The sequence below is a fragment of the Narcine bancroftii genome, chromosome 4 (genome assembly GCF_036971445.1).
Source record: "Narcine bancroftii isolate sNarBan1 chromosome 4, sNarBan1.hap1, whole genome shotgun sequence".
In the NCBI taxonomy this organism is placed as follows: Eukaryota; Metazoa; Chordata; class Chondrichthyes; order Torpediniformes; family Narcinidae; genus Narcine; species Narcine bancroftii.
This window is the reverse complement of record NC_091472.1, coordinates 40,333,564-40,352,132: the sequence shown is the minus strand read 5'-3', so window position 1 is coordinate 40,352,132 and position 18,569 is coordinate 40,333,564. Positions and strand designations below refer to the sequence as shown.

The window sequence follows — 18,569 nt, the reverse complement described above, 5'->3', positions numbered from 1 at the left end:
AAAATATGTTGGATGTTGTGTGGGCTGGACATTTTGGGGAAAATCATCATCCTTTTGAAGGATTCCAGCTGTTTCCTACTAACTGGGGTGATTACAGTTTGAAATTGAAGTTTGAAAACACTTAGAAATCCTAATTTTGAACAGTTAAATAGGGAGTGGAGTGGAGCTCTATTGGAGAAATCACATGGGCACAAATTTTCTTTTCCAGGTCGACAGATTTTGAAATGTATCATCACTATGCCATTCTCTCAATCATACACCCATAATTATTGTCCATTAAAATGTAATGAGAAAATGTTTGTTCATTACTTGACTTGAGGGACTTACTGATGATATGAAGCTAGATTGGAAGTTGTAGAACTGGAGTTTTCCCTGCATTTACACATGCAACGATTACTGCCAGTTGAATAGTAAATGACAACAAATCAGAATTCTTTATTCTACGTGAAATGCCTTTACCAGAATTTGACAGCAGTCAGAGATCTTAAAATAACTGCTCACACTGCGATTGCCTTCTCTTGTTATTAGCCAAGCGCTATGTCTACTTGCAATCGTATGAAGAATTACCACATGATTCATCTCGAGTGAAGGTAATTGTGCAGTACAAAGGGATCTGAGAGTCCATTTGATATGCAGACTACTAAGAAATCAGGAAACTCACAGGATTGTGGCTTTTATTGCAAAGGGTATGGAGTATAAAAGTAAAGAAGTCTTGTTGCATCTTTCAGGAGTACTGGTGAGTCTGTACCCGAAGTACTGTGTACAGTTTTGGTCTCCATAATTATGTTGAAGGCATTATAGAGTAAGTTTATTGGGTTGTTGAGTGTGATGATGGATAAAGAAAGGTTGGGATTCTTCACACTGACATTTATAAGAATGAATGAGAGTCAATATTGGTGAAACACACAAATCTGCAAGGTAAATGGAGAGCTCTGTAAGGTAAACATCCTCTACTCGAACAGGATAGTTTGGAAGAGGGGTTCAATGTTTGTGCCTGTTTGGAATTCTTAGTCCAGAGCACTGTGGAAATGGATCATTAGATACAGCGAATGCAGAAATTAACAGATAGTTGAACTACAAGAGAGTTGAGTAGTATGGGAAGACAGCGGGACAATTGAGAACAGAATGGGAACAATCATGATCTTATTAAACGGCTGAGGAGGCTCGAAGTATTTTACAAGCAGGTTCAGCAAGGAATTGGAAATGTAAGTTGATGTAGTTCATTAGAACATTTGTCTCTAATAAGCATGCATGCAGGCCAGTCCGGTGTAACTGTAGAGTGCTAGTGATAATCCTGACCATGAGAGGGAGTTGGAGATGAATTGTTGCAGCTTTGGGCAAATTCAAAATGGATGCCCCTACGAGGCCGTGACTACTGTAGCTAATAAAGTATAGTTGTTATAAAAGAACACAAATTTCTTTATTACAATTAAAGAAACATCATATGGTTCCAGGAGTGGGGTAAACCCAGGAGTGTGCATGGTTTTTTATGGTCAAATACTTTGGAGGAATTGAAAGAGCCTGCTGAAAATGCAAAAGGGCACTGCAGGAACAGACAAATGAAGAGGATCCACCCTGCACAGCAACAGATGAAACCCCACCAGCGCTAGACAGGGGTGGACCAACAGAGGCGACACAAATGCTCGTGTTAAGAAGATCCACATACTTTATCAAAATACCTGCCAGACTGAATCTCTAAAAGAAAAAGAACTGCACACTTTAAAAGTTTGTGCTGCTGATCTCTGCATTTGCATTTATGTTGAACTTTAAATTGAAATGAATACTGTACTAGTGTATCGTTTTGTTAGATTAAACATCTCAAGGAAAGGGGATGTAATGATAAAGTGTGAGTGATAATCCTGACAATTAGAGACACCACAATAAAATAAACATCACATCTGGGAGACTGGTCATCTCACAATGGAAGTACTGAATACTGTTTTTGCGTAACTTAAAGAATGGTACACTTGGAGGCAATGTGGAAAAGATTTACTTGATTGAAACCTTTTTAATGAATTGTGTATTTATTTCTTTAATGCATTCATTTATTCCTGTGTTCATCACTTATTCCTTATTTTATTAATGCATATGTTGCCAAATTCTCATGTTGTTTTGATTCAGCGACATGAGCGACAGAACTTGTCAAGCATCTGTTTTAATTTTGACTTTTTTTTTCAATCTTTGCAGGCTTCTGCTCAATATTAGCCATGCCACTGTATGGACAGTTGTAACATGTTTAATTTCCACATTTGCAAAATATTGCCATAGAAATAAAAGCACATTGCCTGGCATTCCTTTTGTATATTTTCTTCCTTTTTGTTCTGTCACTGTTCTCTCATCCTTTTGCATTGATGTTGTGATGACTTTACACAATGCTGCTACATTTCTTCCCTCTTGTCTCTTTTTTATTGTTGCAATCCTCCACTTCCCTGTGTCATCAATTCTGGCTTGATATTTTTTCCCTGATTGACTTCTTTACCTCTTCAATTCCCTGATATTTCTGTTTCTCTCTGTCCTTCTCTTTGCCTGCTCCAGAGTAGTGCTAATAGTTTCATCTTTCTTTTTCCAGTATGTAGATCTATGTGCTTGCTCAGAAATTGATGTGCAAGTTTAAGCTTTGAATATGGTTCAATTGGGTACTGGTGATTCTAGAACTTTGTAGGTTACCAAAAAAACCTTACGAACTGTTGTGTGTGCAATTAATTCACTTGTCTGGGTCTGTAAGTATGCATACCATTTGGTTTGCTTTGGTAAATTATACAACAATTTTTATCTTTAGAAATATGTGACCAATGCAGAGACTTGGCTGATGCACAGGATTGATTGATGCATGTGCTGGTATTTGGATATTTCAGAAGGGAAAGGGGGAGGGGGGGAAAGAGGTAAAAGATTGGGGAAGTGGCATTGCTAATTAGAGTTAGTATCATAGCTACAGAAAGGGAGGACATTGTGGAGGGATTGTCTACTGAGTCATGGTGGGTGGAAGGGAGTACTCACTCTATTGGGAGTGTTCTGCTGACTTTGGAAAAGTGCAAAAATAACAGGTTTGTCATGGGAGACTTCCAATTTCCCTCATTGACTGGCACTTCCTTACTGCCTTGTGTCCAGATGGGAGAGAATTTGTCAGGTGTATCCAAGAAGAGTATCTGACACAGCCTGTGGAAGGAAGACCATACTGGGAAATGAACCTGGTCTCTTGGTGAAACTCCCGATTTTGGAGACAGTAACCACAACTCTCTGATCTTTAGTATAGCTATGGACAAAGTTGGCAGGAGACAAAATGGGAATATGTTTAATTCAGGAATAGCTAGTTATGATATGATTAAGCAGAAACTTGGGAGAGCTCATTTGGAACATGTTCTCAGGGAATTTTTGGGTTCAGGATAGGTTTGTACCACTAAGACAAGGAAAATAAACTATGGTTGGGTAAAGGAAGCATAGTTGATGAGAGAGATGGGACAACTAGTCAAGAGGAAGAATAAAGCATACAGAAAGTTTTGTAAGCAAATATCAGGAAGGATTCATGAGAATTGTATGATGGTCAGTAAGGAAATTTTTAAAAATTACAGGATAGCTAGGAGGGGGCATGTGAAAGCCTTAGCAGTAACCTTAAGGAAAGCCATAAGGTGTTCTACCTGTATTTGAAGAACAGAAGAACGTCTAGAGTGAGACTAGGACCAATAAAGGTGGGGGGGGGGGGAGGAGATGTGCCTGGAGGTAGGAGAGATCCTTGATTAATAGTACGCCTTAGTGCTCAATCGGGGGAGGAACTTTAGTGAATCTGAACTCTGTTTAGAATAGGCTACTCTGCTGAAGCATGTTGAGGTTAAGAAAGAGCAAGAACTGAATCTTCTTAAAAATCTCTAGATAGCTAAGCCTCCACTTCTAGATTGGAGATACCTCTGGTTATGACAGGAAGTGGGGGAAGAGATTCCTGGGCCATTGCCAGTGATTTTTGCATGCTCCCTGTCCACAGGAGAGTTCCTGGAGGATTGGAGAATGGCAATTGTAAGAAACGTAGGAGGGAGAATCCTGGAAATTGTAGGATCAGTGAGTCTTGTCAATAGTAGGAAGCTAGTGGAGAGGATTTTTTGGGACAGGGTTCATGAGTATAGGCATCCTAGAGGTGACAAAAGAAATTGATGAAGATGATACAATGGATGTTGTGTGTATAGATTTTAGTGAGGCATTTGACAAAGTCTTCCATGGTGGGCTCATTCAGTAAGTCATGAGGCACAGGATCCATGGATCCTTGGCTGATTGGATCCAGAATTGGCTTGCCTGAAGAAGGGAGAGGGTGGCAGCTGATGGAATGCCTGGAGGTCAGTGACTAACAGGATCTGTTCTTGGACCCTTTTGTGCTTTTTCAAAATGACGTGGACAAAGTAGGGAGGTGGGTCAGTAAGTTTGCAGATGAAACAAAGGTTAGAGGCTTAGAATCAGGATTTATTGTCATGAATAAGTCATGAAATTCGGTGTTTGATGGCAGAATCAAAGTGCAAACATTTGTATTATAACCATCTTATGGTATTACTATAAAAAATAAAATAATAATAATAATTATGCATGAAGAGTAAGACAGTGTCTTTGGTTCATTGATTATTCAAGAATCTGATGGCAGCGGAGAAGAAGCTGTCCTTGTGCTGCTGAGTGGTCATTTCTAGGCTCCTGTACTCTTTTTCCCAATGGTAGCAGAGTGAATAGGGCATGGTCTGGATGGTTGGGGTATTTGAGAGTAGAGACTGCATTTTTAAGAAACCGCCTCATGTAAATGTCCTCGATGAAGTGAAACCTGGTGCCTGTGATGTCATAGGCTGAGTTGACAACCATCTGGAGTTTATTCTTGTCCTGAGAGTTGGTGCCTCCATACCAGGCAATGATGCAACCAGCTAGAATGCTCTCCACGGTACACCTATAGAAGTTTGAGAGTCTTTGGTGACATCCTGAATCTCGTCAGTCACCTCACAAAGTATAGCTGCTGGTGAGCCTTCTTTGTGATTGCATTAACGTAAAGGCCCCAGGACATATCCTTGGAGGCATTGACACTCAGGAATTTTATGTTCTTGACACTCTCCTCTACTAAGGCCTCAATGAGAACTAGGCTGTGTTGCTCTGACTTGTCATAGGTTACAATAGGATGTAGAGTTTGGCAGAGAAATGGCAGATGGAGTTCAATCTGGATAAATTTGAAATAATGCACTTTGGAAGGTCAAAATGAAGGGCAGAGTACATGGTTAATGGCAGGATTCTTAAATGTGCAGGTACAGAGGGATCTTGAGGCCTAAGTCCATAGATCCCTCAAGATTGCTGTATGTTTATAGGGTAGTGAACAAGGTATATGGTATGTTGGCCTTTGTGAGCCAGGGGATTGAATTCAAGAGCCAAGAGGTAATTTTGGAGCTCTATAAAATTTTCTTTAGACCACACGGAGTATTCTGTTCACTTCTTGTCACTGCATTACAGGATGTGGAAGCTTTAGAGAGGGAAATTTACCAGCACGTTGCCTGGATTGGTGAACATGTCTTACGAATCAAGGTTGACAGAGTGAGGGCTTTCCTCTTTGGACTGATCAAGGATGAGAGCTAACTTAACTGATTTGAGTGTTTCAGTGGCTTTAGATGCAGAAAAGGCATTTGATAGAGTGGGTTTTTTTGTTTTAAGATATTATAAAATTTTGGATTTGGATTAAACTTTTAAAAATTGGATTAGAGCATTATATAATAATTCTAAAGCTAAAGTAGTAACAAATGGGAAAGTGTCTATGCCATTTAAGTTAACATGATCAAGTAGACAAGGTTGTCCTTTGCCACCAGCTTTATTTATTTTAGCCATAGAATTATATGCTCAGGTGATTTGTTCTGATTAACAAATGAAGGGCTTTAGGGAGGGCCAGGAGTAACATAAAATGTTTATTTGCAGATGATATTTTAATATAATTGACTGACCATGAGTCATCTTTACGAAGATTATATGTTCAATTGAAAGGATCCAGCTGTTAATTTTTCCTTGCTTCTACAGATTGAATTACTATAAGCCAGCCTCAGATCCTGAAAGAATCTGGTACACTAGAAGAATGATTAATTGGCTATTGAATATTTCTGATAGCATGAGAACGTAGTGGTTAGTGCACCGCTGTTACGGCGCCAGAGATCGGAACCTGGGTTTGAATCCCTTTCTGCCTGTAAGGAGATTGTATATTCTCTGCATATCTGCGTGGGTTTCCTACCGGTGCTCCGGTTTCCTCCCACCCTCCAAAACGTACTGGAGGTTGTAGGTCAATTGGGTGGCAAGGGTGCTTGGACTGAAAGGGCCTGTTACTGTGCTGCATGTCTAAATTTACAAATTTAATTAACCAATAGTCATATGCACCATTGTTTGTGCATGTAAGTGTGATTTTACAGGTGAGAACCATGGAACACTACAGCACAGAACTAGGCCCTTTGGCCCATCTAGTCCATGCTAAACTATTTTTCTGCCAATTCCCATTGACCTACAGCCAGACAATAGCCCTCCATGCCACTTCCTTCCATGTACCTGTCCAAATTTCTCTTGTGTTGAATTTGAACCTACACCACTGCTGCACTGACAGCTCGTTCCACACTCTCACCACCCTCTGAAGAAGTTTCCCCTAATGGTCCCCTTGAACATTTTAGCATTCACCCTTAACCCATGGCAGCTCCTTCTTGTCACGTGCAACCTCAGTGGAAATCACCTGCTTGCGTTTACTCTATCTGTAGCATGGTTAGGGTAGCGGTTAGCACGATGCCTTCACAGCATCAGCGATTGGGACCGGGGTTCAAGTCCCGTGCTGTCTGTAAGGAGTTGGTACATTTTCCTCTTGTCTGAGTGGGTTCTCCCCCAGTGGCTCTGGTTTTCTCCCACTCTTTGAAATGTACTGGGGGTGTAGGTTAATTGAGTGGCATGGCCTTGTGGGCTGAAATGTCCTGTTCATCTAAATTTTTTAAAATCTATCAAATCCTCATTCTTTTACACTCCAGGGAATAAAGTCCTAATCTGTTGAACCTTTCCCTGTAATTAAGTTCCTCGCATTCTGACATTTCATCATAGAGCTAAGAGCTTGAAGGCACCTGTTTCAAAGCACCATTACATTTACAGTCAAAGTTGTATTTGTCTGGACTTGTTCATGAAGTATAGCAGTGACGTTTGCCAAACTCCTCCTAGGCTGCTAGGATTTTGTGTCTTGACATCCAAGTATTGAGGAGGTTGGTGTGGTGAGGAGGAGCTGCAAAGCTTGCATTCTTTTGTTTGCACAATTAGCCATAACATCCCTGAAGAATATTGTATATTTCCTGTTGTCCAGAGAGCTGTGTAGCCATGTGGCATCAATCACATGCTGTTTGTAGATTCCTCTTTACTTCCCACAGTTTTAAATGTCGGTACAATGTTGCACACAGTATAATTGCTTTATGTCATCATTTGTCATGGCTAACTTTATGAAATCCAGAGCACAGATCGAAAACCGTGATTTGTTTTCATCTGTCTTCGCTAGGAGTGATTGCTGTACCTCACTTGCTTTGGATTGGATTCACCAGACTGCTGTAACTGATGCTTTAATATCTCTTGACCCGCAATGTGGTTGCTTTGTGGCCACCTTTGTATTGTTACGGATTGGCTGCTTTTTTTTTCTTGTCCTAGGTTTTTTTTGGTTAGGATATGTCATTGCACGTGAAAGATCAATGGCAGCTGCTTGAGACAAGGGGTTCTTGAAAATGTCTCTCTTGTGCGATGTAATCTCAAAACCGTGAGGTAACTTTAAATTAGGATGCATGTTACTGCCAGGACAAAACCATGTGATGTGGGGAAAATGGCTCAATCTGCTCATAATCAGGAGGTCAGATCATTAATCTTGTTATAATGAGGCCTAACAGTTGAAGTAATCTGGGCCATGTGTGAAAATGTGAGCTGACAATTCTTGTTCTCCGATATATGGTCTAGCAGGGGCTTGAAATCACTGTGATAAATCTTTCTAAGCATGCTGTCTCAATATAAAGCATTTTTTTCCAAAATGTTGAAGCTTTATTTCCTCAAAATGTATATTAGTTTGTAAATTGCAGGCTCCATAGCCACATTGCGCTAATGTTGACGAGATTAGACAATGAGGGCAGATGGAATTTCACTCTCCTCCCTTTGGATTAAGGCTGAGATCAGAAATTAAAGTGATCCCAGGGAAAAATTAAAATGGCCATTGATGAACATGTTTCATTACTGTTGTTTCTGAAAGTAGACTAAATGTCTCTGAAGTGCTATTGGCTGGGCCAGCTATTTTTTTTTAAAAAGCATGAATGGGAGAGTTGGAGAGTTTCATCGAAAGGATCAGGCCCAAAATGTCAGTCGTGTATCTTTACCTCCTACAAACAATGCAAGATCAGCTGAGTTCCTCCAGCATTTCTGTGCTTTTTTTAAAAAAACTATAATCACGTCACCTGCAGACTTTCATTTTTCACTGAGCTTCATAGTTTGCACATTTGTTCATTATTTTGAAATTTCATTCTCTTAAAGTTAAAACAATTCAATGCAAGGTACGTTTTAAGAGGATTCCTGTACTTTTAAATAATATATGAATCCTTTTTACAATGGAGCACATTTGGCAATGTTAAATTCTACATTGCAGATCTGCATTTAAGTCCACATTGACACACAGGGACTTTGTTATGTGAACTGAATTTTCATTTTTTGATTAAAAATGGCTTTCATACTTCAGGAGATTTGTGCTGTAATCTTCAGTTTGCTATATGTAAAATTGGATTTTAAATGGTCCTTGGAAAACAATAATCACGGGATAGTCCCAGTGACTCCGTGTTGATCCTGATCACAGGAGTGCATGTGTGGAATTTGCATTTCCTTTCTCTGGATGCTTCATTACATAAATGTCTATGAGGTGCTCTGCTCTCTCCCAACATCCAAGATATGCTGGTAGGCCAGTTGTCTGCTGTAAATTATCCCTAGAATAGTGAAGTGTCAAAACAATGAAGGCGGAATCTGAAAAATCAATAGCAGTTATTATTAAACTAATGAGTAAGTCGTATTCATTTTAAATAGCTGCAAATTAACCTGCAAGAGTTGAGCCTAATACAAGAATTTTCACTTTGGCATTGAGTAAGTTTGCCTCAAATTTGAAAGTTTGGGTATAGTAAGGAGTGTGCGTTTTGTACCTCTAAGCCCACGTAAATACTGCATATAACGTGTCCTGAATGGGAATAACCTTGCTGTATCACCCAAGTATTCTTGCCCAAGTGAATGTATCAAAATCATGTAAAGTGTTTGACATCTATAATCAACAATTTGGATGCATTGTGGTTAACATGCTTAGTAAGTTTGCAGATGATATCAAAGTTGGTAGTGTAGTGAAAATTATCACAACAGCATCTAGATTAACTTAGAAAGTGGTTAACTCTGGTAAGTGTGAGATGTTGCACTTTGGTAGTTATTGTAAATCAGGGCAGGTGTAAAATAGTGAATGGTATGATGCAGAACAATGTTGCAGAACAGAGGGGACTTCGGAGTACAGTTAAGGTGTACCACAGGTAAACCAGAGGGTGCAGAATAAATTTGGGATGTTTGTCTTCAACGATGAGTAGGGAAATGAGTCAGCTGACTCACAGAGTGTTGGTAAATCTGCACTTGTATCTAGTTTTGGTCACCCAGCTATTGGAAAGATATTGAGCTGGAAAGGGTGCAGAAAAGATTTACAAGAATGCTGCTGAGACTGGTAGGCTTGAATTGTAAGGAGTCTGGAACTTTGATCCCTGGAGCATTAGTAGTCTGAGGAACCTTTTTAAGCATGTTGTTTCAAAATAAAGCATTTTTTTCCAAAATGTTGAAGGTTCATAAAGTCATGCGTCATAAAGTCAAGTAAATCTAAAAAGTCTTTGTCCCTGGGTAGGGAAATCTAAAATGAAAGGACATAGATTAAGGTAAGAGGGGAAAGATTTAAAAAGAACAAGAGCCACCTTCACACTGAGGACAGAATGTATATGTGAGAGGAAGTCATAGAAGTGTGGACAATTGTAATGTTTAAAAAAAAATTAAAAAAAAATTGGATAAGTATATGGATTGGGAAGATCTGGAGGACTGGATGCAGGCAATCAAAATAAGGATGGTTAGCATAGCAGAAGAGCATGTTTCCATGCTTCAGAAGTCTAATTCTAAATATAATTTGCATTATCTCACACTACAAATGTAACTGGAAACATTTTTGCATATCTTAGAAAAACAGGATAATTCGGCATTACTCTAATGGGTGCCAGAGAGATAAACAATTCTGACCAGGAAATCCAAAATCTCTACCACTATTTACAACGTTATTTTTTTTAGAATCGGAATCAGGTTTATTGTCCTGAACATGTCACGAAATTTGTTTTGCAGCAGCAGGATTGTGCATTACAACATTTCAATAAATTTCAGTTCCGTGAATATAAGGTTTTTAAAAATAAATAAATAAATAAATAAATAGAAATAAATAAATATTTCGTGCGAAAGGAGAGAGTGAGGTAGTGTTTATACATTGTCCGTTCAGAAGTCTGATGGCAGAGGGAAATGAGCTGTTATCTTGTAACATTGGGTGTACATCTTCAAACTCTTGCACCTCCTTCCTGGTGATAGTGGTGAGAAAAGGGCATGACCTGGCTGGTGAGGGACCTTGATGTTGGAAGCTGCTCTCTTGAGACACTGCATCTTAAAAGATGTGCTTAACAGAGTGAAGACTAATGCCCATGATTTTACATCCTCTGTAGCCTCTTCCTGTGCATTCGCACCTCCATATCAGATATTGATGCAACCAATCTTAATTGTCTTTATTGACATACCAAATCTTCTCAAACTTCGAATGAAATATAGCCGCTGTTGACATGGAGGCCCCAGGATAGATCTTCAGCGATGTTGACACCCAGGAATTTGAAGTTCTTTACTGATTCGTGTTCTCTTGGTTTTTTGCCCTCCTGAAGTCTATTATCAATACCTTAGTTTTGCTTATGTTGAGTGCAAGTTCGATGCTAATCTAACTCCCTTCGTTACACTTCCTCAGTGCTGTCTGTGATTTTTGATGTTGACTGTGGTGTCATTGGCAAACTTGCAGATGACATTTTAATGGTGACTAGCCACACAGTCATGGGTGTAGAGAGAGTAGAGCATTGGGCTTAGCACGTATGCTTGAGGTGGACCCATGTTGGTTGTCATTGAGGGGGAGAGATCCGCTCTGCTTGTGGTCTTCTAATGAGGAAGCCAAGTGTTCAGTTGCAGTGGGAGGTGCAGAGGCCCAGGATTTGAAGCTTGCTGACCAGAAATGAGATAATGCTGGTGTTGAAAGGTGAGCTGTAATTAATGAAAAGCTGCCTAATGTATGTATTGCTTTTATCCACATGATCCAGGGCTGAGTGGAGAGCCAGTGAGATTGCACTTACTGTGGAATGATTGTTGCAATAGGCAAATTGCAGAGGGTCCAGGTTTTGTCTTGGGTATGAGTTAATTCTGGCCACGACCAACCTCTCAAAGCATTTCATCACAGTAGATGTGAATGGTTCTGCATTATAGTTATTGAGGCAGATAGTTATTGGTACCAGGATGATGGAAGCAAGTGGGAACCTCCACCTGCAGCAATGAGAAACTGAAACTCCAGAAAAGGGTGTGAATAAGTGTAGGGTAGCAGAGACCACAGGAACACAAGGAGCTGCTCAAGAGCGGGACGCCAGTGCAGAAAATGTCCGTGAATGTTGGTTGGCACAGATTTGAGGGTTCACCCTCTTGAAAGATATGCTGACATTGACCTCTGAAACAGATATCACAGGGTCCCGAGCTTCTGTATGATTCTCATTGGTACAGTTTAGTACTCCTTTTCAAAATGAGCATAAAGGTGTTCAGCTCATCAGCGAGTGAAGCACCACAGCCATCTATGATGTTAGACTTTGTCTTGCAGGATGTAATGGCCTGCAAGCCCTGCCACAGCTGGAAAGTACAATTCTGTTTCTCACTTCACTTGGAATTGCCTCTTAGCTGTTAAGATAGCCTTCCATATATAGTACCTGAACTTGGACCACTGGTCTTAAACACCACTGATCTAGCCCTCAGCACGTTGTTAATTCTTTGGTTAATCCAACGAAATTATCATAAGTCACATTTTTTCATTTGATTTTTTTTGGGGGGGCACAAACTTCTTTACTCAACATTTAAATATGCAGGTTTAACCTGTATGAAACCATATGATCAGATTTCTGAACATTGTTTCAGTGCACTCGATGAAACCACGATGCATTCTCTTTTGATTGTATTTAGACAGCGCGTCATTGTAGTAAAACTGCATTTAGGTGCTCATAATGAAGTCCCATCTACAGTGGGGTGATCAATTGCCGATTAATCACTTGATATTTCACCTCAGGTGTGCTGTGGAGAGCATTCTGGCTGGTTGCATCACTGTCTACAATTGGGGTGCCAACTCTCAAGACAAGAAAAACAAACTCCAGAGGGCTATTAACTCAGCCTGTGACATTACTTGACCTTCTAGTTATGTTTTTAATTGTACTACCTCTTATTCTGATCTCCTGCAAAATTGCAGTAAAGTTTCAAATAAGTTCAGTTGCTCAAGTTACAACTTCCCAGCCTTAATGTTACCTCACTGCCTTAGCACTTACGAAAACTTAGAATGTAAAGCATTACAGCACACAGCAGGGCTTTCAGCTCATAATGTTGTGCTGACCAACGTAAAGTGACTCTCTGATTAATCCAAGCCTTCCTCGTAGTCCATAACTCTCCATTTTTCTTGCAACCATATGCCTATCTAAAAAGTATTTTAAACATCCACATTATACTAGCCTCTACCACCACCCTGGCATTGCATTCAAGGCACCCACCACTTTCTGTATATATTTTTTTAAAAAAAACTATCTCTGGCGTTTTCCCCTAAATTTTCCTCTACTCACCTTCAACAGATGTCCTCTGGTATTGATCATTGCCAACCTAGGAAAAAAACTGCTAGATATCTGCCTTATCCATGCCTCTCGTATCCCTATCAAGTCACTGCTCCAAAAAGAAATGCCCTAGTTTGCTCATCCTTTCGTTGCAAGTCATGATCTCCAAAATCGGCAGCTTGCTGTAAAATTTCTTCTGTGCCCTCTCTAAAGTTTGCACATTCATCTTATAATGAGGCAACCAGAACTGAACACTCGACTCAAATCGTGGTGTAATTGACTCTTGAGTGTTCCCTGAAGTGGCTTTTAGCACACCATTCTCCACAGATGAGAAAAGGAAAAATGCTCAACTTCCTCATAATGGCAATATCTGGAAATATAAGCAAATAATTGTGTAAGCTCCCTTTGTTCCATTATGATTTTGCTTGGCAATCTGTGGTTCCATTTTAACCAGGCTGAATTTACTCTCTTAAAATGAACACTTTTCTAATTTACTGACTTTTCTCTCTCTACCCCACCACCACCACCCCCCCCACCCCCGCCGCACTCCCACCCCCATGATGGTGATTTCCTTTGTCTTTCACCCAGTAGCACTAACTTCTACAGTGATTAAATGCTTTGAGATGCTGGTCATGGTCAAAATTAACATGTACCTAAGTGAAGGACTGGACCTGCTGCAATTCGCCTGTCATCATATTCACTCTGTTATACTTGTTCTTTCAAGAAGGACAACTGTATCTGGGTTTAACCCTTAACTGACTTTATTTTCTTTGAGCTGCTTCAAGCGACTTCCAGCGATAACGTCCGCGACTCCCGTCATATCACCACTTCCGGCTTCTGTCCAACCATGCACGATGATTGCTGGGAAATGCAGCTCTTATTTACATGCATAATAACATCTTTCCCCTTTTTAAAAAAAACACGAACACAATACTATTCTACACAACAAAAGCACAGATAGTCTCAGTCCTATGACTGTAATGGGGACAGAAGGATTGGTTGTAACTCTGGTATGATTGTAAGTTGGGGAGTGGGGGCCTTGGGCTGCTGTAGGGAGCAGGGACCAGTGTATTCAGTACTTTTAATACAGAATATGTACTTGTGCAGTAGTTTTAATAAAGATTTTTTAAGTTTGGTTTTATGTGCAGGTGGATGTAACTCGTGTAGGTTGGAAGTTGAGGACTACCTGTATCTAGGTTCTGTGGCCAGTTTCTTTCCACTCAACAGTTTTCAATCAGTCTCTGAGATGATTTAATAGTCCTTTTTTTGGTCTGCTATGTGTTTCCACTGGTGTATTGCTTGCATTTGCTGTGTTAGGCTTAGTGTCTCTTTGTGGACTCTGAACCACGTGTTCCTTTTCTTCCTGAGCTGGACCCTTTTGCGTCGTGACAGGTCATGACTTTGAGTTGGAGCCTGTGGTCATTGATCCACGCAATTCCTTCTCAGAAGTGTTCCTCCCTCTGTCTGGATCTGGTAGAAATGTGGATCTATTTCCTCTTTCACATATCCTGGCAAGGCCCATGTGCCAGAATTGTGATTTCAGATTTGCACTGGAATTCTAGGCCTCAGAACTTTTATTTTCTCTTCCATTTTAGCCTGTCTGACCCCTATAATTTCACTGGATAAATCTTGTTCTTTATGGTGAGAGTCTTGTAATCATCGATAGATAATAGTCATCTGGGGTTCTGAGTCGAGCTTAAATGAAATTACTGTCACATTCACAGTCAATTCCGTTTTGCCAACAGCAGTATGTAGTGAATCCACGAAAACTTCCACCATTTCTTGGACACTGTCTCTTGGTCTCCCCTGCTTTGCAAAATGATTCTTCTTCCTACATTTATTGCAGGACTTTCCATAAGCAGGGCACATATTTGGAATATGCCTACCTCCACACCTGCTGAATTTGCTGTTTGAGTTTGTTGGTTTGGTAAACTCCTGGTGCTTAGCCTATCAGTTTTCATTGCATGCTCTGTTGTGTCTCTCTTGCGCAGCTCCTGCGCTGGCGCCCCGCTCTTGCGCAGCTCCTGCGCTGGCGCCCCGCTCTTGCGCAGCTCCTGCGCTGGCGCCCCGCTCTTGCGCAGCTCCTGCGCGGGCGCCCCGCTCTTGCGCAGCTCCTGCGCGGGCGCCCCGCTCTTGCGCAGCTCCTGCCCGGGCGCCCCGCTCTTGCGCAGCTCCTGCGCGGGCGCCCCGCTCTTGCGCAGCTCCTGCCCGGGCGCCCCGCTCTTGCGCAGCTCCTGCCCGGGCGCCCCGCTCTTGCGCAGCTCCTGCGCGGGCGCCCCGCTCTTGCGCAGCTCCTGCCCGGGCGCCCCGCTCTTGCGCAGCTCCTGCCCGGGCGCGCGCTCTTGCGCAGCTCCTGCGCGGGCGCCCCGCTCTTGCGCAGCTCCTGCCCGGGCGCCCCGCTCTTGCGCAGCTCCTGCCCGGGCGCCCCGCTCTTGCGCAGCTCCTGCCCGGGCGCCCCGCTCTTGCGCAGCTCCTGCCCGGGCGCCCCGCTCTTGCGCAGCTCCTGCCCGGGCGCCCCGCTCTTGCGCAGCTCCTGCCCGGGCGCCCCGCTCTTGCGCAGCTCCTGCCCGGGCGCCCCGCTCTTGCGCAGCTCCTGCCCGGGCGCCCCGCTCTTGCGCAGCTCCTGCCCGGGCGCCCCGCTCTTGCGCAGCTCCTGCCCGGGCGCCCCGCTCTTGCGCAGCTCCTGCCCGGGCGCCCCGCTCTTGCGCAGCTCCTGCCCGGGCGCCCCGCTCTTGCGCAGCTCCTGCCCGGGCGCCCCGCTCTTGCGCAGCTCCTGCCCGGGCGCCCCGCTCTTGCGCAGCTCCTGCCCGGGCGCCCCGCTCTTGCGCAGCTCCTGCCCGGGCGCCCCGCTCTTGCGCAGCTCCTGCCCGGGCGCCCCGCTCTTGCGCAGCTCCTGCCCGGGCGCCCCGCTCTTGCGCAGCTCCTGCCCGGGCGCCCCGCTCTTGCGCAGCTCCTGCCCGGGCGCCCCGCTCTTGCGCAGCTCCTGCCCGGGCGCCCCGCTCTTGCGCAGCTCCTGCCCGGGCGCCCCGCTCTTGCGCAGCTCCTGCCCGGGCGCCCCGCTCTTGCGCAGCTCCTGCCCTGGCGCCCCGCTCTTGCGCAGCTCCTGCCCTGGCGCCCCGCTCTTGCGCAGCTCCTGCCCTGGCGCCCCGCTCTTGCGCAGCTCCTGCCCTGGCGCCCCGCTCTTGCGCAGCTCCTGCCCTGGCGCCCCGCTCTTGCGCAGCTCCTGCCCTGGCGCCCCGCTCTTGCGCAGCTCCTGCCCTGGCGCCCCGCTCTTGCGCAGCTCCTGCCCTGGCGCCCCGCTCTTGCGCAGCTCCTGCCCTGGCGCCCCGCTCTTGCGCAGCTCCTGCCCTGGCGCCCCGCTCTTGCGCAGCTCCTGCCCTGGCGACCCGCTCTTGCGCAGCTCCTGCCCTGGCGCCCCGCTCTTGCGCAGCTCCTGCCCTGGCGCCCCGCTCTTGCGCAGGCGCCCCCTCTTGCGCAGGCGCCCCCTCTTGCGCAGGCGCCCCCTCTTGCGCAGGCGCCCCCTCTTGCGCAGGCGCCCCCTCTTGCGCAGGCGCCCCCTCTTGCGCAGGCGCCCCCTCTTGCGCAGGCGCCCCCTCTTGCGCAGGCGCCCCCTCTTGCGCAGGCGCCCCCTCTTGCGCCGGCGCCCCCTCTTGCGCCGGCGCCCCCTCTTGCGCCGGCGCCCCCTCTTGCGCCGGCGCCCCCTCTTGCGCCGGCGCCCCCTCTTGCGCCGGCGCCCCCTCTTGCGCAGGCGCCCCCTCTTGCGCAGGCGCCCCCTCTTGCGCAGGCGCCCCCTCTTGCGCAGGCGCCCCCTCTTGCGCAGGCGCCCCCTCTTGCGCAGGCGCCCCCTCTTGCGCAGGCGCCCCCTCTTGCGCAGGCGCCCCCTCTTGCGCCGGCGCCCCCTCTTGCGCCGGCGCCCCCTCTTGCGCCGGCGCCCCCTCTTGCGCCGGCGCCCCCTCTTGCGCCGGCGGCCCCTCTTGCGCCGGCGGCCCCTCTTGCGCCGGCGGCCCCTCTTGCGCCGGCGTCCCCTCTTGCGCCGGCGTCCCCTCTTGCGCCGGCGCCCCCTCTTGCGCCGGCGCCCCCTCTTGCGCCGGCGCCCCGCTCCCGCGCCGGCGCCCCGCTCCCGCGCCGGCACCCCGCTCCCGCGCCGGCGCCCGCCCTGGCGCCTCGCTCCCGCGCCGGCTCCCGCCCTGGCGCCCCGCTCCCGCGCCGGCTCCCGCCCTGGCGCCCCGCTCCCGCGACGGCTCCCGCGCCGGCTCCCGCCCCGGCGCCCGCCCCGGTGCCCCGCTCCCGCCCCGGCTCCCGCCCCGGCTCCCGCCCCGGCTCCCGCCCCGGCGCCCCGCTCCCGCCCCGGCTCCCGCCCCGGCTCCCGCCCCGGCTCCCGCCCCGGCTCCCGCCCCGGCGCCCCGCTCCCGCCCCGGCTCCCGCCCCGGCGCCCCGCTCCCGCCCAGGCTCCCGCCCCGGCGCCCCGCTCCCGCCCCGGCTCCCGCCCCGGCGCCCGCCCCGGTGCCCCGCTCCCGCCCCGGCTCCCGCCCCGGCTCCCGCCCCGGCTCCCGCCCCGGCGCCCCGCTCCCGCCCCGGCTCCCGCCCCAGCTCCCGCCCCGGCGCCCCGCTCCCGCCCCGGCTCCCGCCCCGGCGCCCCGCTCCCGCCCAGGCTCCCGCGCCGGCTCCCGCGCCGGCGCCCCACTCTTACGCAGCTCCTTGTTTTCCTGTGGTCTCTGCTACTCTACACTTATTCACACCCTTTTGTGGAGTCCAATCTTTTTCATGCAACAATCTTTCTCCATGTCCTTTATCTGGGGTTCTGCAAAATATTCTGTCTTTCATGAGTGAATTTTTCAAATCTCCAAATTCACAGGACTTGCTCAGTGTGTGAAGCTCAGCTAAGTATTGGTTGAAGCCTATACCTTGTTTCTGGTCGCAGAAGACAAACTTGAATCTCTCAAACATGATGTTTTTACTTGGAACAAAATGCCCCTTATATTTTGTCATCAGAATGTCCAACTGAAAGCTGTCTCCTCAATTTAAAAATGTTATAGAGGTCCAAGGCATCATCACCCATCATGGGCAGAAATATAAACACTTTCCATTTTCCATTAGTCTCTCCCATTTCTCTATCATCTACATAAAAGTTGAATAACTTTTTGAAGTGTTTCCAACTATTGGCTAGATTGGCAGTAAATTGTATCATTATATATGCTTAACTTATCTATGCTTTCGAACTATTGCCTTCTCTTACTCAGACATTCTGACACCATGTTTTGGTTATTCTTTCAAGAAGAATGAATTTACATGGGTTCAACACTTAACAGACTTTATTTTCCTTGAGCTGCCTCAACCAACTTTCAGCGACATTAACCATGACTCCCGTCATATACCACCTCCAGTTTCTGCCCAACTGTGCACATTGCAGGCTGGGAAATGTTCTTATTTATTACAGCAGACACAATACCGCTGGCTCTCTACTCATCTCTGGATCTGGCTGAAAACAGCAACTCGTACATACGGATGCTCTTCATAAACTATAGCTCGGCCTTCAGCGCCATTATTGCCTCAGTGCTGGTGAAGAAGCTACAAACTCTGGGCCTTCACACTCCCTTCTGCAACTGGATCCTTGACTTCCTCATTGGAAATTCACAATGGGTTCAAATT

The 18,569-nt window shown here is 46.2% G+C and overlaps 1 protein-coding gene across 1 annotated transcript; it reads right to left on the bottom strand.

Moving 5' to 3' along the window:
* Nucleotides 1-14,877: 14,877 nt before the first annotated feature.
* LOC138762365 (collagen, type I, alpha 1a-like) lies at nt 14,878-18,272 on the bottom strand. The gene is made up of 2 exons (XM_069936133.1): nt 18,261-18,272; nt 14,878-17,643 (listed from the first exon to the last, which is right to left on the bottom strand). The coding sequence occupies exons 1-2, from the start codon at nt 18,270-18,272 to the stop codon at nt 14,878-14,880; spliced, it is 2,778 nt and encodes a 925-aa protein (XP_069792234.1).
* Nucleotides 18,273-18,569: the final 297 nt, after the last annotated feature.